This window comes from Otolemur garnettii, unplaced genomic scaffold (genome assembly GCF_000181295.1).
Source record: "Otolemur garnettii isolate 467f Iridium unplaced genomic scaffold, OtoGar3 scaffold00077, whole genome shotgun sequence".
NCBI lineage: Eukaryota > Metazoa > Chordata > Mammalia > Primates > Galagidae > Otolemur > Otolemur garnettii.
Window position 1 is genome coordinate 1,652,585 of NW_003852472.1, and position 19,806 is coordinate 1,672,390.

A 19,806-nucleotide genomic window follows, 5' to 3' on the forward strand; every position below is an offset into this window, starting at 1 on the left:
GCAGTTTGGCCGGGGCTGGGTTTGAACCCGCCACCCTTGGTATGTGGGGCCAGCGCCCTACTCACTGAGCCACAGGCGCCACCCAATTTTGCTTCTTTTTTTCTAACTTGGATGCCTTTTACTTTTATTTTTTATCTAAATTGTTCTGGCTAGGACTTCCAGGACTATGTTGAATAGAAGTTATGAAAACAGGCATTCTTGCCTTTTTCCTGACTTTGGATAAAAAACTTTCAGCTTCCCCATTGAGTATGATGTTAGCTGTGGGCTTCTTGTTATGGCTTTGATTAGGTTGAGGCAGTTTCCTTCTCTTCCTAGTTTGTTAAGGCGCACCACTTTTGCCTTGTCCTTTTTGCTTTGTCCTTAATCCATGTGGAGACCAGCTGGTCACCTTCCTTCATGTAATAACCCTTTCTGTACTTTCAGGTGGATGCCTGAAAGAAGGCAGTTTCAATTTCCCTGCTTCAGAGAATTTCCCACAGTTCTCTTCTCTTTTCCATTAATTCATCTAGTCACAAGGCAAACCTTTGTTGAGGCTGCATTGTGTGCCAGACATGGCATAGGGTATTCCCATCCACAGGTTTCATATATATTGTCTTACTCTTCACAAGAGCTGTCTGAAATAGAAATTATTTCTGCCCCCATATGGAGAAGCAGAGATGCAGAGGGGCTTGCCCAAGGTATAGCCAGTTCCCATGACTTCTAGCACCAATGAATTAATCCCAGGCTGCTTTTGTTTCTATATCCAACCCTTAAGGCATTCTACTGGCCCTGCACAAGTACCTCCTGTCCTTCCTGAGCTGGCTCTGTGATCCAGGTGGAAAGGGTCCAGGACCAATCCTGAAGTCTATTTTCTCTCTTTGCATTCATAGAGGTCCTGGGCCTATGTCAAGAAGTGCAAAAACAACATGCGTCCCAACAGGGGCTTGGTGACTCAGCTTTTGCAATGGGAGCAGATTGTCCTAGGAGACCTAATCACAGACATCATGGATCCCCTCTACTGATCTCTACAGCCTGGGGATGAGTGCTGTGGGTGGAGGGCCAGAGCATGTATACTCAGGTTGATCTAGAAGGAGAAGGCCTTGGGTGCCTGAAGCCTCATGTCAGCTTCCTGTACTCATTCTTCCCAGGCTCCCTCTTCACTCCACGTGGAAGGTGTTCCCTGCTCAGGCTCCCTGAGAACCCACATCTCTACAGCATTCTGGACCACCCACATTGCATTCCTGAGGTTGCCTTGGGGAGAGCATCTGTTTGCAGGAGCAGCTGCCCCACATGCCTGGGGAATGCATCCTTTGGAGGCTGTCCTGAGGAGCCCCAGAGGTTGCCTGATTTGGTCCATAGGAGATGTTACAATGCCTACCCATTGGTGGAGAGCCCTCAGTCCTAGAGATGCCAGGCCCAATCTTGGCCGAGGCTCCAGGCTCCACAGATTCTGGAAGCTCTTGGAATGAGGGCACATCCCAGTGTTCCCTTGACAATTACTTGGCTCACCGCCCCCCACTCATTTCTGCCTGGCTGTGTTCACCAAGGAGAGAGTAGTCCCACCTCTCCCATCCCCTACAGATAAGTTTCTAGAACTTCTTCAGGTCTTAAAAGAGAGTTGTTTTCCAAATGCACTTTCCCAAAGCTGCCAGCACCCCACAGAACAACCTGGGAGTCAGTTGAAAGCACAGACAAAGGGACTGGTGGGGAATTTAGGATGTCCATCAATGCACCATCTAACTTGAGTCCATTTGGTAAACATTCCCTGCTACCACCTGGGGTTGGTCTGAGGACATAAAGGTGAATGTTATCCAGCCTCCTAGGACTCTCTGCAGAGGAATGGAGGGGATAGAGGGCTCACTCTCCACTTCTAGAAGGAGTGGGGTTTTGTCAGAGGGATAAGGGCTTTCAGGCAGCAGGATCTGAGTTGCAGCAGAGCCTGAGCTGGCCGATTAGGGACATCCTGATAGACAGGGCAGTCACTGCCAAGTTTTAAGAACATGCTGGGGAATCAGCCTTGTTTTTTAGAAAGGGCAGTTGGTGGCTTTGTGAAGGGACAGTGGAGGTGAGCCTGAAGGCAGGGGGACAGTGAGGAGGCCACTGTAAAAATCCAAGGAGAAAAGGCTCGAAATCTCCTCCCCGAAAAAGCGCAGCTTCCCAAGGACGAGCGTTCGAGGCAGATGTCACCTCCCCGGGCTTTGGTTTGCTCCCAGCACGATAGGCCAGGTCACCGCTGGCTGCACCACGCAGCTGGCACCGCAGGTGCTCCCCAGGCCAGGAGCCACAACCGCCGCAGCTTCAGTAGGAGAGTAGGCCAGGAGTCTCCAAGTGAGAAGCTGCCGTGCACGAGGCCCCGCCCTGGGCCCGGATTGGCTGGGGCGGGGGCGGGGGCGGGGCCAGAGCGCCGCCGCGCCAGGCCCTTTCCCGTTGGTGCCCGCGGCGGCTCGAGCCCGGAAGCGGACGGGGGTGGCTGCGGAGGCGCTTCGGGCCGGCGGGGGTTGCTGCGCGGTCCTAGACTCTGGGCTCCCGGCGCAGCGGGCAGCAACCATGCATCCCCCGCCCCCGGGCCCGCTGGGCGACTGCCTGCGGGACTGGGAGGATCTGCAGCAGGACTTCCAGAACATCCAGGTGAGCGCCGCTGCGGATGCCCATTCGCCCCGAGCCACGTTTCTGGGCTCGGGGTCAAGGGTCGCGCAGTCTTTGGTCAGGCTGCCGGGAGCTCAGGGTCAGGGGTCGGGGACTGGCGTCCCTCCCGAGGGCTGCAAGGCCCCGGGTACCAGTGTCCACAGGTACCACTGTCCCTGCTGGTCCTTTCAGTGTCCGGCGGCAGCCCCGTTCGTCCGCGCGGCTGCATGACCCTGACGGGACCCCACTGCGCTGGGCGACCTCGGTCTCCCCTGAGGCCTGATCCTGACCTGGACTCCACCCCTTCCAGGAGAGCAGTGTCCTGAGTCAGACACGGCTGGGCCCAACGTTGGGTCAGTCCCTCAGCAAACATGCTGCGGGCAGCGCCTTCCCGCCCTTGGGCATGTGTGGACTGAGTGCTGTGGGAGTCTGCGGGGAGACAACGGGAGAAATGGGGTTTAGGTGAAGTCCTCAGCCTGGATGTCGGCCCAAAGAAGTGGGGTTAGGGAGACATCTTCAGCCAGGATGGGGGCGCGGTCGTCTCAGGCGGAAGGGACAGCTCCCACCAAGACCTTTAGAAGGAAAGAGGGCAGTTGACAGGTCCATGTGGGGTGCTGCTAGGAGAGTGAGGGGGAGAAGTGGGTAGGGCCAGGCTCTGCGGTGATATCCTGAGCCTGGCAGGGATCAGCGTCCCTCTGATGCTACTGGAGGAATTGTCTGGATCAGGCTTGTAGGGGCCACTAGGGCTGTGCTGTCTGGAGGCCAGGGAAAAGGAGGCTGCCAGCTTTGTCCAGACTGGAGAAGGGTGGTGGCTGTGGATGGGCAGAAGTGGCACATGCTGGAGTCTGAGGGGGTATCGTGGCTCCTTCTGGCCATGAGAAACAAGACCTAGACAGAGTAGAGCCCAAGCCAGCTTTTGCCTTTCCTGGACTGGGTCCAGCCCCATCCTGTCTTCATTGAAACTGGCTGCCCCTGGCCTTGCCAAGCCTGCTGCCAGGTGCTTCTCTCCCAGAGGCCTGAGCAGACCCAGTGGCCCCACCTGCCTACCACTTTCCTGACCTCAGCCCCTCCTTGGCTCTCCCAACACTGCCCCTTGCCCAATATCTAGACTGTGCCTTCTCCAGATTTACCCACCAGGGCAAAGTGCTCAGAGAAGCCCTGGGCCAAAGGTGCTGGGGGGAGGGGGAGACTGCCTTTATAGCAGAAGGCCCAAGGGCTGAAGCTTCATGTCATGACCTTTAACCTGGAAGAAAGACATGGTCAGTACACCTGAACAGAAGGCACTTTGGATAATGCAAGTGCCCTCTGTAATTGCAGGCTGGCCAGGCAGGAGAAACCTAGAGAGCAAGGGTTTGGCTTCAGGCCCCTTGGTTGGTCCAGCTACACCTGTGGGCCTAGAACCCAGACCCAACTTGGGACTGAGAGCCCCTGTGGGAGGTGACAGCTCTGAAGGGGTGAGGATGACCAGTAGATGAACTGAGACTAAGAAAACCTTAGAGAACTGGTCTGTTTCTGGGTGAGGAGAGCTGCAGGGCCCCTGGGCTTGCAGGAAGACACAGTACCCAGCTCTTTGCCTGCCTTGTGGGACAACAGCCTCAGAGAGGTCTCTAGGCAGGCGCTGCAAGTTCAGCCTCCTTTCCTGCTGAGATCTTCCCAAGGAGCCCTGGGAAGCTTGTGCCCCATGCCCTCCCTGTGGGTTCTGGCTCAGTGGGCTCCTAACCAGCATGAGCCTTCTCCCCTGTACCCAGGAGACCCACCGGCTGTACCGCCTGAAACTGGAGGAGCTGACCAAGCTGCAGAACAGCTGCACTAGCTCCATCTCTCGGCAGAAGAAGCAGCTCCAGGAGCTGGCCCTCGTCCTGAAGAAGTTAGGACCCCTGCCCTGTCCTGCCCCTCTTTGGGCTGTGTGTGGGTGTCTGACCTTGAGGGGTGGGAGAGCTGGTGCTGACTCCTGGAGTGACCCTGAGCATGGCTTGTCCCTCTTTGGGGCCTCATTTGCCCTTCTGCCTTGCGGGTATCAGGATACCTGGGAGCCCAGATGCTCTGACTCTCTCCCTGGCCCCACCCATAGATGCAGACCCTCCCTCCCAGCAGAAGCCGAGGAGGCTGCGCAGGAGCTGGAGAACCAGATGAAAGAACGCCAAGGCCTATTCTTTGACATGGAGGCTTATTTGCCCAAGAAGAACGGGTAAGGGCCCCATTCCAGCTCAAGTTCACAGCTACTTCTAAGAGAGAGCCCTGAAGCCAGGTGCTGCTTCTTTGTCATTCCATCAGCAAATGTATCCTGGACCCACTGGGGCTGAGCCGTGAGGCATGGTCCAGATGTCGGGAGAGACAGCCAAGCTGACAGACAGCTCACTGTGGGGGAAGTATAAGGAACAGGGGTACAGTAAGGAACCGCTAGCTCACCCAGCCCAGGAGATTGGAAAAAGCTTCCTGGACTAGTGATGCCTGTGTAAATCTTAAAGTAAGCCAGACAGACCTGGGAAGGGAGGTCAAAGACTAGGAGGAAAACTGGAGTGGCCAGAGCTCAGAGTAGGAGGTGACAGCGCCGGGCTCCAGGGGAGAGGAATAAGCCAAATTTACACTTAGGTCAGCTGCTGTCACCAAGGAGGATGGATTAGACAGTGCAAAACCCTAGGCTGAGCAAAAACTTCCAGTACAGGAGGCTGTAGGCAGCAGGAAGGCTGGGAGAGGGGGAGTATGTCCCTGAAGGCAAGGAAGGAGTCTTGGTGCTCAGATGAGACAGGTTGGGGGGCAAGCGTGATAAGGACAGGAACATGCTTCCTGGAAGCTGGGCATCTTGGAGAGAACTATTTGGTACAGTGGGGGATCGATCGGAAGTTGATACTGGAAATGATGGAAGAGCCGAGGAGGGGAGACAGCAAAGTTTGGGTGACTCTAGAAGTTTGGTTTTGAGTAGAAAGAAATGAAAAACTAGGAGCTACACAGGGCTGAGGGGCAGCTTTTGCTTGGGTGTGGATGTTACTTTATACCTGAGAAGATGAGTATCTCCACCTGCTGAGAGGAGGGGCCCCACAGAGAAGCACCAGAAGAAAGTTTGGGGAGAGAGTGGTGGCTGTGGCTCAGTGAGAAGGGTGCCAGCCCCACATACTGAGGGTGGCAGGTTCAAACCTGGCCCCAGCCAAATTGCAACAAAAAAATAGCCAGATGTTGTGGCGGGTGCCTGTAGTCCTACTGGGGAGGCTGAGGCAAGAGTATCGGAGTTGTGACACCACGGCACTTTACTGAGGGCGATAAAGTGAGACTCTGTTTCAAAAAACAACAACAAAAAGGTTTGGGGAGGGATGGAGGGAGGCCCCTGGGGAGGGGTAGAGGACTGGTCCTGTGATGGAGTGGGAGCAGCAGGAGTAGCAGATGATACCAGTGATGTTGCAGGCAGGGCTGGGGGTGAAGGAGACACGATGGAGGGTGTGGGAGAGAGGTCATGAGGAGGCAATTGCTGGGAATGGAATGGGAGTTGAGTCTGTAGCCTGTGGAGCAGGGGTCTAGATGTGGGGCCTGAGTGGGGAGCCTTATGGGAGGGGCGGGAGTGGGGGTGTCGAGGCTTGCCCACCTCATTGGTCTCTAGTCAGGGTTGGAGTCCCTGTCCTGCCCTAAATCCCTTTGCATTCTTGGGCAAGTCACTCTGCGCCTCTGGCCCTATGGCTTGAGTGTGAATGAGAGTACATGTTACAGCTGCTTAGTAAGTGACTGTGACTTTGCTATCACTTCTTGGAGTATCTCTGGCAGAGAAGGGCAAGTTGATGTTGGTTGGTGGGAACGGAAGAGGGTGTGAGTTCTGCTGACTCAGGAGAGGCTTTGATGGGAAGAAATGGGCTTCAAGGCTGGTCATCTAGGTCAGGACACAACCAGAGCTCCAAGTTTTCCAAGGAAGGCTATTTTGGGTTGAGAGGAGGTCCCAGGTGTCATGGTGGGTATAGGTAGCTAAAATAGACCCAGGGCTGAAAGTTCAGGAGTCAAGGTGGCAAGGAACTGTGGGGCAGGTGGTAGATGGCCATCATCCCACAAGCAACGAGTCCACTGGCTGTCAGCAGGGAGGGAAAGTCTCAAGGTGAGGGAGTTTTATGCAGGGCACGGGAGGTGGGTGGGGGACATCAGTTTATTCCGGCTGGGACTCTGGAGCAGGCAGAGAGAAGGCAGGGGATTGTGTGGTTTGTCTGCAGCACCCCCAAGGTCAGAGCCCCAAGGCCACAAGGAAGGCAATAGAGGCACAGGCTTTGGCCCAGCATGCCCAGGGCTCTGTGCCACATGGCTTTTCTGTCACTAGGAGCCTCTTCTCATTCACCGTCCTTCTCCTCTAGGTTGTACCTGAGCCTGGTTCTGGGGAACGTCAATGTGACACTTCTAAGCAAGCAGGCTAAGTAATTTGTCATCATGGGCTGGGTCTGTACCACCCCACACCCTTCCCAAGTGCTTTCCACTTGGCTAAGCCTGGGGGTTTGGGAGTTGCTTCCCAGTGCTGGCCTCGTGCAACACCAGAGTGTGTCCTGGGGCAGAGGCAAGGATGGCAGCATCCCAGCCTGTCTCAGAGCGTGTGCCCTACAGGTTCGCCTACAAAGATGAGTATGAGAAGTTCAAGCTCTACCTCACTATCATCCTCATCCTCATCTCCTTCACCTGCCGCTTCCTGCTCAACTCCAGGTGGGCATCCTGCTGCTGGGGAGAGACGCTGCACCCTCTCCACGCTCTGTGGCACCAACTCTCTGTACCTCTCCCCAGGGTGACAGATGCTGCCTTCAACTTCCTGCTGGTCTGGTACTACTGCACGCTGACCATCCGAGAGAGCATCCTCATCAACAACGGCTCCCGGTGGGCGCGCTGGAGGGCCGGGACCCCTGGGAAGCGGGCACTGGGCTGAGGCACTGGTTTCTTCCCACTTCTGCCTCTTTCCTGTCCCTGAGCCTTGATCCTGTAAGGGGACAGGCGAGTGACGGTGGCTCCCTGACACAGGATCAAAGGCTGGTGGGTCTTCCATCACTATGTGTCCACGTTCCTGTCAGGAGTCATGCTAACATGGTGAGTGGCCAGGCCTTACGTGATGGGAGCTGGGACAGGGAGAGAGATGGCGTCCCCATACCTCCCACTGCTTTCTACCTTAGGCCAGATGGTCTCATGTACCAGAAGTTCCGGAACCAATTCCTGTCCTTCTCCATGTACCAGAGTGAGTGTCTCAAAGGCCCCTTCTTGGTGGGGGGAGGAGACAGAGAAAGAAAGAACTGAGGCTCCAGCCCCTTCCTCACCCCGCCCAGGCTTTGTGCAGTTCCTCCAGTACTACTATCAGAGTGGCTGCCTGTACCGCCTACGCGCCCTGGGTGAGCGGCACACCATGGACCTCACTGTGGGTGAGTCAGCCTGGCCCCCTCAGGAATCTTGCTGGGCAGCTGGGAGGCCAAGTTCCTCGTCTTCCCGCCTTGGTCTGAGTGATGGTACCCCACATCTGTCCCTCATCATTCTGCACCCTGCCTCTTTCCCCAGAGGGCTTCCAGTCCTGGATGTGGCGGGGCCTCACTTTCCTGCTGCCTTTTCTTTTCTTTGGACATGTGAGTTGCACCTGTGTGTCCCCATCCATCTGGCTTTGGGCTTGAGCAGGAACTGGGTTTACTGAGTAAAACTCCTCCCCCACCTCCTCAGTTCTGGCAGCTTTTTAACGCACTGACATTGTTTAACCTGGCCCGGGACCCTCAGTGCAAGGAGTGGCAGGTGAGCTGGGGCCCCAGTGAGGACAGCTTGGGAGGCCCAGGGGCATGGCTCTTGTCCTCACCTGGATTCTTCCCGCAGGTGCTAATGTGCGGCTTCCCTTTCCTCCTCCTCTTCCTTGGCAATTTCTTCACCACCCTGCGGGTTGTGCACCAGAAGTTCCATAGTCAGCGGCATGGGAGCAAGAAGGAATGAGGCCAGCCCCAAAGGGGCTTCTGCATCCTGTGTGTCGTGGGAGGGGACGAGAGGTGCCCCTTGTATGTGTGTATGCATGTCTGGGGGGGGGGCGTCTCTTCTGTTCTCCTGGGATTTTGTGGGCTCTGTGGGCCCTGAAGAAGGCCTGTGCCCCAGCCTGCAAAGAGCTGGGGGCACAGGGTCTCAATAAAGGAAGAGCCACAGATGGCCTTGAGGTGTGTATTCTCCTGAAAGGAAGGCGGTGGGGCCGGGCAGCTGTCTAGCTGTGTGCCTCCCCACCACATTGGCTCTCAGTCTGCTCAAGCACCACCAGGCAAATACAGAAAACAGAACTTTATTCCAAGGACCAGAGGTTATTTAAAATTATTTACACTCATTGAAAATCACATTGGAGGGGCCAGGCCCACCTTAGCTGAGAAAGCCCTCTGCACAGCCACTGAGGGCCTGAGGCGTCCCAAAATTTGGGGCCCAGTCACCCCTACTGTGTGCCCCAGGGCTGGGCGACCTTCAGGGCTAAGGAGGGTGCACTCCAGGCTGGAAGCTTTGTCACTGGGCCTGCTTCCCATGGCAAGGCCAAGCAGAACTCCCCCCCCCAGGAGCCCAGCAGGGAGGGGGAAGTGATTACATGGGCAGCAAGTCTGTGGGGCAGTGAGGGACAGGAGGGCCAGACAGTCCTAGCTCCACACGTCCAGGGAGTAGCGGCCCTTGGTCATTAGCTTCTTGATGTAGTCCACGGCTTGTGCATGCTCCATGCCCCCAAACTCGGCCACAATGTCATAAAAGGTGTTCTGCACATCCCTGGCCATATTCCGAGCATCCCTGGTGGCAGGAAGAAGGTGGCATTGGGGGGTAGACAGGTGCCGCCCACAGGCAGGCAGGCCCACCCCCCAGTCCCCAACTTACCCACAGACATAGATGTGGGCTCCCTCCTCATGGATGAGCTTCCACAGGTGCTCCCTGTCCCTCTTGAGCAGGTGCTGGACGTAGACCTGTGGGTGGGGAGGGAGGGAGGAAGACATGAGGCAAGCAGGCCCAGTCCCTGTGGCCACCTGGTTGTCCCCTGCCTGTGCAGCCCACCCCACCTTACCTTGTGGGACTGCTCCCGGGAGAAGGCTACGTTGAGGTGGGTGAGGGCATTGTCTCTGTGGAACTGGGCCAGTTCCTCGCGATACAGGTAATCCTCTTCCGAGCGGCGGCAGCCATAGTAGAGCAGCGTCTCCCCAACTTCCTTGCCTGGGTGGTGGCAGTAGAGTGAGTGGGCCCGGCCTGGCCTATTCCTGCCCTCCCGCATGGGCCCACACACTCACCCTGCTGCCGCAGCCAGGCCCGCTCTTGAATGAAGCCGATGAAGGGTGCCACCCCTGTGCCAGGGCCCACCATGATGACTGGGGTGGTGGCCTTGAAGGGTAGGCGGAACTGGGACTTGCGCACAAACATGGGCACAAGGGCCCGGTGACCGTTTTCTCCGGCAGGCTCCTTGGCCCGCAGCCAGCTGGTGGCCACACCCTTGTTGATTCGCCCAGACTTGGTTTCATACTCCACGGCCACAGCACAAATGTGCACAGAGTTGGGGTGGACCTGGAGGGAGGGCCCGGTGAGCTTGACCACCAGGCCAAGGCCCTCTCCCATAGGCTCAGGGACTCTTCACGCACTCTTGGTCCCCAAACTTCCTCAAAGGCCCCTGAGACTAAGGATGGAGAGAAGCCAACAGCTGGGGGGACCCTCAGAAAACTGCCTAGGCATTTGGCTCAAGGCTGGGGCTCCTGTGCTACCTCTGGTGAGCCCATCTGTGTGTGTGCCACAACAGGGCCTGGCCTCTGGCTGGCGGTTGATAGACCACAGCCCTCACCTTGGAGGAGGAGGCGATGGAATAGTAGCGGGCCTGGAGCCGTGGAAGCAGCTCACACAGGTGGTCGATGGGGGGCCGCAGAGATGGGTAGTCCTGCAGGATGGCCAGGATGTGCCTCCGGGCCTCCACCACCCAGCTCAGGTACAGCTCCTGGAAGGAGATGCAGGATGTACGGTGAGACACAGGTGAAGGGACAGGGATAACGGGGACCCACAGAGGTAGGACAGTGGTGGGCTAGGGGCTGCAGCATGGCTGAGGGGCAGAGTGGCCACAGCAGGTCTACCTTGCCCTCGCCAGAGGAGGAGGCCATCTTGCGTAGCTGCTCCTGCTCAGAGGGTGCAGAGGCGTACTGGGCCAGTTCGTACAGCACGTTGGTGCGGGGAGGATTGGTGATATCCAGGTAGTAGGTGAGGGCCGTGCGGTAGGAGGTGGGGCAGGGAAACGGGTGCTTCTTGTTGGACTCCTCTGCAGGGAGAAGGCAGGCAGGACATGGGGTGAGCAGCTGCCTCCTGGGGTGATGTCAAGCCTAAAGCAACCCTGCTCTGCAGGAGGCAGGCACCCCAGCAGATACTGGGAGCAAGGCCAACTCTCATTAGTGCCACCCTGGCCTAAGCTGAAGGCTTCCGGCCAGGCCTTAAGGTTTACGCAGGATGGCAAGTCCTCATCAGAGGTGGATAGATCTTGTTAGGGAGGCACTTTAATGCACCTGCATGCCCACTGTGTTTGCACTGCTGTGACAGTTTGACAGTCTAGTCCCTTTTCCTGCTGTACCTCTTAAGGGCTGATTCTGGAACTGGTGAGAAGTGACAGACCTGCCACAGGTTGCTAAGGATAGGAGTGGGCAGGGATGGGGCGGGGCGGGGGCCATCACAATGAGAGATGCAGGCTAGGAAGCTCTTCAAGACCATGCACAGACTTGGCCATGTGTCTAATACCTTCCAGCACTCCACGCCTGTAAGTGGGCCCAGAGGGCTATCAGGGTTGCTGACACGAGTGTCTTTCCAGAGAGGAAATGGAGGACCAGGAGCAGGGAAGGACCAGCTTCAGGCCCACAGCGGGCAGTCAAGACACACTGGCAGGGGGAGGTGGGGCTGGTTCTGCCTACAGGCCTCAGGAACCCCTCCTTCCCTTAAGGGACTATTACAGTGCTGTGGAAGGAAGCTCAAAGGAGAGGCCAGCCCTATAGCCACTCTGCCTCTCCTTGAGTTGCCTCCGGAAGCTATAACCATGGAGTTTCAGGGGTCAGGGTCCCTCAGGTTCCAGGGCTTCAGTCCTAATTAGAAGCAACATCAAAGGCTGGGGAGGGGAGAAGTGTGGAAGGTGGCCTCGATTCCAGGACTCACCATCGAGATTGTTCAGTGACATGATGACATCCAGGTCGGCACCTAGGATCTCACCCAGCTGGTTGACAAGGGCAGAGTCGTTGGCTGGGTAAACAGCCACATGGTCCCCAGATTCATACCTGGAGGGAGATGCAAGGCTGGCTCTGCACCTGGATCTGGAGGCCCCAAGTGAAGGTACAGGGGAGGTGACAGTGACAGCTGATACCTTATTTTGGAATCCGAGATGTCTAATTCCATGTGCATGAAGTGTCGCTCAGTTCCCTGGTTCAGCTTCCGGTTGGTGGCAACTGCAGCCAAGAATGGATTCTTGGCATCAAACGGGCTAGGTGGGGAGAAGAGAAGCCAGTGACTAGCCAGCCTTTGAGCTGCATCACCCTGTTCCCAAGGGATCCTTCTGCTTGCACAAAACACAGAGAACAGCAGAGGTGGCCCCTCCAAGGGCCAATAGGAAACCTTATCCATATGTCAAGGACCCTCCCAGACTAATCCAGCACAGCTCTCTCAACAGCCCACCAAGTGGGCAGTGCTAGATCATCAGTGTCCCCACTCACAGAAGACATGTGAGACCCTCTACACTCTGTGACCAGGGGTGGGTGAATGCAAGGGAGGCACAGGCCCTCAGAGATGGAATATAGCTCCCCACTCCCACATGCCCTGGACTGTAATGTGGATAAGAGAAATTTTACCATAGCAGTACTAATGCAAGCAGGGCAGGATGTGCCCCTGGGCGTGTGGTCACAAATCTCACAGTACGAGGACTTTTCTGGATGGCACCAGAAAGGATCTTTCCATTTATGGACAAAAAGTCCATCAATTGAAGTAGATTTTAAGGAAATGAGCCCTTTTGCCAAGGTTGAACCTGGACAGAGCTACACTAGCTACATCCTTGTCCAGGAACCAGTGTGCACCTGCTGGCTCAGCGTATATACAGCAAGATGTGTAAGTAAATTAAGTACAAACTTTATGAACACTGGTCTCACAAAGGCTGCACCTTAGACTGGTGCCACCTAGGGCAGGGGGCTCCTGAGAGCCCTGGCATGGAGCAACTGCCCATCTCTGGGCCTCACGCCCTCCTGTGCAAGGGACACTCTTGTGCCCTGGGGGGATGCATTGAATTGTTGCCATCCCCACATAGGTGTGTCATGGGCCCCAGGGCCATGTGCCTGCAACCATGCTGTATCCACTCACGGTTTCTGGTTCTCATAGCTCTTCAGCCGGCCCATCTCGCCCACATACACCTTGGCCATGTCTACATCTGTGTGGACCACAAGCTCGTACTGGCGAATGCTAGAAAGGGGAGACCAGAGGTGCTGTCAGGCATGGGGAGAGGGAAGGAAGGAGGGGGCAAGGGGAGCAGCAGCCTGAGCTTCTAGATGATTCCATAAGAAGGTATGGAAAGCCCAAGCATCTTAGCTGGGACAAAAGACCCTTGCTGACCCCACAACTGAGATTCTGCCAACTTCTCACCATCCCCACTGCCACCCCCAGACCAACCCACTCTGGAATGGTTGCTCCTAGGAACCGGCTGAGGCCCCTCATACTCTGTAGCCTACTTACCTAGACTCCTCCCCAGTGGCTTCCACCCCAAAATGCTCACACACGGCCGGCCAGAACTGCTCTCGCCAGGTGATAAAATCCTCTTCCAAGCTGAGGAGTAGGGAGAATGAGCTGAGCTGGGCTGGCTCCCTAGATGGGGTGACCCTCTCCCTCACAAGCTCCCTGACCCAGCTCCCTTCCCCAGAGTTCTAGGGGCCGAACAGCAGTGTGAACCCAAGGCATCAGGAAGGAGCTAAAGGAGCCTCTACTTGCTGGGCAAGCCAGGAAAAGACCCAGTGACTCAGCAGGACTAAGTGGAGGGAGGGTGAGTCCCCTCTCTTGTCAGTGACATGTCACTGAGTTTCAGCTGACAATGGTTTGCATCCCCCCATGTTTCAGTCAAGTCTCTAGACCTGTGGTGCCTAATACATAACAGTGGGGGCCCTAAGGTGGTGGCCTAGGCTTCAGGGCTATAAAGCAGGGTGTGGCACTCACTTCCCATCATCGTCACCCAATCCCAGCTCAAAGATGCGCTGGGCACCGAGCTGCTCCAGCCGCTTGTCCACATACTTGCCCATTGCATTGAAGTGCTCGTAGGTCTTGTTCCCAAGACCAAACACCTGCGCAGACAGAGGGAGCTCTGAGGCCTGGTCTCCAGCATGAACAGTAGGGCTGGTTGAGCCTCTAAGCAGTGCCTGCAAATGTCTGTACCCGCCTAACACCTTGCACTGTGAGGACATCTAAGCTTCCTTCGGCTTCCTCCACAGCCAATCTCTAAGCCTCGATCCCATGTGGCAGCAGGGGTGCAGCTCACCTTCCCTACCTGGTGGGCAGCTCTACCCCTCCTGCTTGGCCAAGACTCAGCCATCCTGGCACATCTGTCTCACCTTCAGTCTCTAGCAACAACTGGGGCTGGGGACATGGAGGAGAAGCTCTCTTCCTGCTAGGGCGAAGGGCACAAGCAGCCACCCTCTGGGACTCCCCCATGAGCTCACTGTCAGGCCTTCAGCCCCCCCTGGCTGATGGGTGAGAGGACCTCCTTTTGGACCTGAGGAACCAGCAGCCCAGGGGAGGGGCTAAGGCTGCCATGAGCCCACAGGAGTCTCTAGGTGACTCACCGCATACTTGACTCCAGATAGATCCACATCTGTCTCCTGAAGCCAGTCATAGAAGTCCTGGGCATTGTCAGTAGGGTCCCCCTCGCCATAGGTAGCCATGCAGAAGACTACCAGGGCATTGTCTATTTCTGGGAGGCTGCTCAGGTCGGCCTGAAGAGAAAGGGCAGAGCTGACCATGATTAAGCCTGCTCTAGGTTGGCCTGCAGCAAAAGGGGATACCAAGCCCTGCCCAGGGCAGAGCCCAGCTGGGGATGTGTAGGTGTTGTGGGGTCAGAGAAGGAACAAATCTGTCTGCCTGGGAAGTGCATGGAGGATCAGGGATGGCTGAGCAGAGGGGGCTGGGGTTAGAGCCAGGGGAGCAGGACGATACAGTGTGTGTTAGGCTAGAGTGGATAGTGTGTGTTTCTAGAAGAAAGAGGGCAGCAAGCATGACGAGCACAGGATGGGGAGAGAGTGTGATGTAGAACCAAAGACCAGCTGGCTTCCAGGCCACCCCAGGGAAACCTCACCATTCCAGAGTCCCTGGCTTATGGCATGGCCTGGGTGCTCATTGACGTCTGACTAAGGTGTTCATCAACTTGAAAAGAAGCCTAGAGAAGGCTGGGTGGTGGTACCTGTCACCAAGACCCCAAAGGAGGTGGGGTGAATAGAATGAGTTTGGTTTGGGACATGAGTAGTCCTTGAGGGAAGCAGATGGTGCTCAGGAGAGGGCTGGTTTTGAGGGAAAGGACATTCAGCTGTTGCTGGAGCTACAGGACTAGCTCTTCCTCACCAGCAAGGCCATGACTGGCAATGGAACAGTGGGAAAACAACTCCTGGTAACGCCTTTGTGGGACCTCTGCTCCCTCCTAAGGGGAGCCTACAGCTCAGCTCTACTTGCCTGCCCACTGCCTCCATCTGGGCTGGCAGCCTGTCACTGGCTCTCCCAACACAGAAACAGGAAACAGACTACTGGAAAGTTCTTACACTTTGAAAGGCCACAAGTGAGTGAGGAGGAGATAGAGAGAGCCAATTCTAGGAAGAGCCAGTGCCACGAGGAGCAAACCTACTCTCCATGGCCCTCAGAGACAAGGCTGGGTCTGGCTGAGGCCAAGAAGTCAGGATTTAGTCCCTCAGTGGCCCACAGGGGAGCACTGTGTTGAGGCCTACTGACAGGAAGAGCACTCCTACCGTATCTCCCCATACCTCACTGTCCCCTCACACTCTGGCCCAGATACACAAATTATTAGCACCCTCATTACAAAGCTAGCTGAAGGGTTTTCAGAGGGACCCATCCCATGCCCTCATCCTTCCTCTGTAGGTAAGCAAGGACAATGCCTGGGAAATCAGGGCAGGGCAAGATCTGCACCCAGGTGACCTGACTCTACATTTGGTCTCCGGCCAATGCATTTCCAGGTGGAGAGAGATGGGACAGAGTTCCTCTCCTGGAATTCTGAAACATCCACTCAACTAAGTGCCTGGGTCCCTTCTGTATCCACCAGCCCAGTACTTGGGAAGCCCCACGGTGCAGAGGCTCACTGGGTACAGACACACATGAGCACACACTGCCTTGCTGACCTAGACCAGGGACTCTTAGAATGTCTTAAAACTGGTGCCATGTGGCTTCTAGAACCATCTGTTCCATTGGCTATCTCAGCCCGTTAAGCCTCTCTGTGATCCAGAGGTGAATCCCTTAACACCACTGGAAGAGACAGGAAGAAGGAGGCAAGTGCCTGGCAAGAGCTCACCAAGTCGTACTCCTCGGGGTCTGCTGCCATGCCCCGCATCCCGTAGCGATGGGCGTCCTTGGACAAGCGATTGGCAAATTCCTCAGCAGTCCCTGTCTGGGAGCCGTAGAAGACGACGATGTTCTTACCCTAGGGAAGGCCAGATACATGGGGTCAGTGAAGGGCCCACAAGCCACAGCCTTCACCCAAGGCTCCAGTGGATACTCCCAGGGTCCCTCAAAGGCATCCTCTTTCCTTCCTAGCTCCAAGTCCTTTCTAAATGGCTCTGGGGCTGGCTTCTTACTGTCAGAGCCACTGTGATGGAGGAGGGCAAGTCACCCAGGTGATCTTACACATTTGGCTACTCAAGATCACATTCTCACTTTTTTTTTTTTTTGAGATAGAGTCTCACTCTGTTGCCCAGGCTGGAGTGCCATGGTGTCAGCTCAGCTCACAGCAATCTCAAAATCCTAGGCTTAAGCAATCCTCAACCTGAGTAGCTGGGACTACAGGTGCCTGCCATGATGCCCAGCTAGTTTTTTCTATTTCAAGTAGAGATGGGGTCTTGTTCTTTCTTGATTGTAGTATACATTCATAATAAAGACTTGAAACTCAGGGAAAGGGTACTATGGCTTGGGTTTCAAACTCATGATCTCAAGTAATCCACCCAGTTCAGTCTCCCAGAGTTCTAGAATTACAGGCGTGAGCCACTGTACTCGGCCTTCTGACATGGTTTTTTTTAATGACATGGAAACAAACAGTAAGTTTAAAAAGTAGGTAAGAACACAATATGTATGCTGCAGTCATCCCTCACTATCTGTTAGGGATGGGTTCCAGGACTCTCCAAGAATACTGAAATCCATGAATGCTCAAGTCCCTGATATAAAATCATGTAGCATTTGCATATAATCTATGTACATCCTCCCATTGTATACTTTAAATGAGGGGTCCTCAAACTTTTTAAACAGGGGGCCAGTTCACTGTCCCTTAGACCGTTGGCGGGCCAGACTGTGGGACCCAGGATGAGTCAGCTGCTAAGTAGGACAGGCAGCGGCGGCAAAAACACCCGGTGGGCTGGATAAATGTCCTAGGCAGGCTGCATGTGGCCCGCGGGCAGTAGTTTAAGGATGCCGCTTTAAATCATCTCTAGATTACTTGTAATATCTTACACAATGTAAATGCTAGGTAAATGGTTGTTATACTGTATTATTTGGGGAATAATGATTAAGAAAAAGGTATGTATGTGTTCAGTACAGATGTGACCACCCATTTTTTCCCCCAAGTATTTTCAATCTGTAGTTGGTTGACTCCATGAATGCAGAGCCCATGGATACAGAGGACTGACTATATTTACAATATAATTGGATCTTATATATGTTTTGTTTATCTACACATGCAGAAAGGAAAAAGACTGGCAAGAAATACATATACCAGGAGTCTCTAAATACAGAATTATGGGTATGGATTTCTGGTTGGTTATAATACACGTTCATAATAAAGACTTGAGACTCAGGGAAAGGGTACTGTGGATTTGGGTCACACACTCTTCATTCTACACATCTTTTACAGCAGCTACTGAAAAGCCTGAAACCTTGTTTCCCAGACTCTTGTACAGGTAGAAATATAGTAAAATTAAATTTGGGGCAGTGCCTGTGGCTCACTGAGTAGGGTGCCAGCCCCATATACTGAGGGAGGTGGGTTCAAACCCAGCCCTGGCAAACTGCAACAAAAAAAATAGCTGGGTGGCTCGGCGTCTGTGGCTCAAGCAGCTAAGGTGCCACCCACATACACCTGAGCTGGCTGGTTTGAATCCAGCCTGGGCCCACCAAACAACAACGACAGTTGCAACCCAAAAAACAGTCAGGCGTTATTGTGGGCACCCGTAGTCCCAGCTACTTGGGAGGAGGAGGCAGAAGAATTGCTTGAGCCCAGGAGTTGGAGGTTGCTGTGAGCTGTGATGCCACAGCTCTCTACCGAGGGCAACAAAGTAAGACTCTGTCTCTAAAAATAAATAAATAAATAAAAATAAAATAAAATTAAGTTTGGCCACCTAGATGTGCTTAAGTTCTAGAAGGTAGGAGGAAGGTAGAAGTTCTGCTCTTTTATGCAGAACAAGAGGTTCTTAGCAATGTTATTTCAGTGCCCATTCTTCAATGTCCGACTATTGCTGATGATTTTGCCAGCCTGAATTCAAACTCCCAGGCCTGGTTTCAGGCTTATGGGATGTTTAGAGGCAGTTGCAGAAGTCGTTTCTGGTCCCTGGATTGTAGATGCACACAGTGTGACCCGAACTGTCCTGAACGCAACAATTCCAGGCTGGATTCGGAGGGAGCAGTACCTGTGTAGGTCAGCCTGAGACCTACTTGCTCCTTTAGCCCTTTGAGTACCTGGAAGCCCTACTTTCTGTGTGAAATCCCTTCTACATTAAACTGCCTCAAATGCCTAGAGTGGGTTCTGGTGTTTTAACTGAACCCCAACTCATAAGGGAACAAAATAAAACTTAGGAATCACAACTGGTTTAAAGTGTTCCTGTGACTTTTCACATTTTCTGAAATTTCTACAAATCATTGTTAACATATTAAAAAAGATATTTTAAAATAATCACTATATTGGCTTGGCACCCATAGCACAGTGGTTACGGCGCCAGTCACATACACTGGGGCTGGTGGGTTCAAACCTGGCCCAAGCCAGCTAAAACAACAATGACAATTACAACAAAAATAGCCAGGTGCTGTGTCGGGCACCTGTAGTCTCAGCTACTTGGGAGGCTGAGGTAAGAGAATCAGTGAAGCCCAAGAGTTTGAGGTTGCTGTGAGCTGTGACGCCACAGCACTCTACCGAGGGTGACATAGTGAGACTCTGTCTCAAAAATAAGTAAATAAATAAATAACATAAAATAAAATCATCTCTATAAAAACTATTTACAGAGGCTCAGTGCCTATAGCTCAATGGTTAGGGCACTGGCCATACACACTGGGGCTGGCTGGTTTGATCCTGGTCCGGGCCTGCTAAAGTAATGATGACTATAACAACGATAACAAAAAATAGCCAGGCATTGTGGCAGACACCTGTAGTCCCAGCTACTTGGGAGGCTGAAGCAAAAGAAACACTTAAACCCAAGAGACTGAAGTTGCTGTGAGCTGTGATGCCAATGTACTCTACTGAGGGTGACATAGTAAAACTGTCTTAAAAAAAAAATTACTTATGGGAAAAAATGCTTATGATGTCAGATTAAGGGATGTAAGAGAGCAGCTAAGTATATACAGTACCATCAAAATATATAAAATACCCAGAAATAAACTTTACAAGAAACGTATGAGAAGCTACTGAATGAGACTCAGAAATGCAGCATGATCCTACTAAAACTCTGAACAGGTTTTTTCCTCCACAAACTGTTCTTAAGAGTCATATGGAAAAATAAACACGAATCCATCCACTGGAATGTCATTTGGCATGAAAGAGGAAGGAAGTACTGATACGTGCTTGGATGAACCATGAAGACAGTGTACCCAGTGAAGGAAGCCGGACACAAAACGCCACACCTCAGGTGACTCTTTGTAAATGAAATGTCCAGGCTCGGCACCTGTGACTCAAGCGGCTAAGGCACCAGCCACATACACCTAAGGTGGCGGGTTCGAATCCCCAGCCCGGGCCTGCCAAACAACAATGATGGCTGCAACCGAAAAATGGCCAGGCGTTGTGGCGGGCACCTGTGGTCCCAGCTACTTGGGAGG

General features: G+C 54.1%; 3 protein-coding genes across 10 annotated transcripts in view; 2 read left to right on the top strand and 1 right to left on the bottom strand.

The window, feature by feature from the left end:
• The window catches only part of STYXL1 (serine/threonine/tyrosine interacting like 1), a 48,295-nt gene extending 46,839 nt beyond the window's left edge, over positions 1–1,456 (top strand). The window contains exon 10 of the mRNA XM_012807844.2: positions 870–1,456. Coding sequence (XP_012663298.1) covers positions 870–1,001 — 132 coding nt within the window. The 3' untranslated portion in view covers positions 1,002–1,456. The remainder of the gene's footprint in view (positions 1–869) is intronic.
• Positions 1,457–2,025: 569 nt separating this feature from the next.
• Positions 2,026–8,725, top strand: TMEM120A (transmembrane protein 120A). Its single transcript, XM_003794186.3, has 12 exons — positions 2,026–2,607; positions 4,353–4,471; positions 4,676–4,792; positions 6,930–6,989; positions 7,174–7,269; positions 7,348–7,437; positions 7,579–7,644; positions 7,728–7,789; positions 7,878–7,970; positions 8,104–8,168; positions 8,260–8,328; positions 8,407–8,725. The coding sequence occupies exons 1-12, from the start codon at positions 2,527–2,529 to the stop codon at positions 8,518–8,520; spliced, it is 1,032 nt and encodes a 343-aa protein (XP_003794234.1). The 5' UTR covers positions 2,026–2,526; the 3' UTR covers positions 8,521–8,725.
• Positions 8,726–8,838: 113 nt separating this feature from the next.
• LOC100941679 (NADPH--cytochrome P450 reductase) overlaps positions 8,839–19,806 on the bottom strand; it is a 72,330-nt gene continuing 61,362 nt past the window's right edge. For all 8 annotated transcript variants that reach the window (XM_012807869.2, XM_012807868.2, XM_023515715.1 and 5 more), the window contains exons 4-16: positions 16,094–16,222; positions 14,367–14,516; positions 13,744–13,868; positions 13,270–13,359; positions 12,901–12,999; positions 11,918–12,034; positions 11,713–11,831; positions 10,653–10,834; positions 10,370–10,519; positions 9,828–10,098; positions 9,608–9,753; positions 9,424–9,509; positions 8,839–9,339 (exon numbers count right to left, since the gene is read on the bottom strand). In XM_012807869.2, the coding sequence (XP_012663323.1) occupies positions 9,195–9,339; positions 9,424–9,509; positions 9,608–9,753; positions 9,828–10,098; positions 10,370–10,519; positions 10,653–10,834; positions 11,713–11,831; positions 11,918–12,034; positions 12,901–12,999; positions 13,270–13,359; positions 13,744–13,868; positions 14,367–14,516; positions 16,094–16,222 (1,809 nt within the window). In that variant the 3' untranslated portion in view covers positions 8,839–9,194. The remainder of the gene's footprint in view (positions 9,340–9,423; positions 9,510–9,607; positions 9,754–9,827; positions 10,099–10,369; positions 10,520–10,652; positions 10,835–11,712; positions 11,832–11,917; positions 12,035–12,900; positions 13,000–13,269; positions 13,360–13,743; positions 13,869–14,366; positions 14,517–16,093; positions 16,223–19,806) is intronic.

Excerpts from the sequence above, each read along its gene's own strand:
- TMEM120A (XM_003794186.3), top strand. The coding sequence starts at position 2,527 with ATGCATCCCCCGCCCCCGGGCCCGCTGGGCGACTGCCTGCGGGACTGG. Across the intron at positions 2,608-4,352 it reads AGGACTTCCAGAACATCCAG|GAGACCCACCGGCTGTACCG; the intron begins GTGAGCGCCGCT and ends CCCTGTACCCAG. Across the intron at positions 8,329-8,406 it reads CTCAGTGCAAGGAGTGGCAG|GTGCTAATGTGCGGCTTCCC; the intron begins GTGAGCTGGGGC and ends TTCTTCCCGCAG.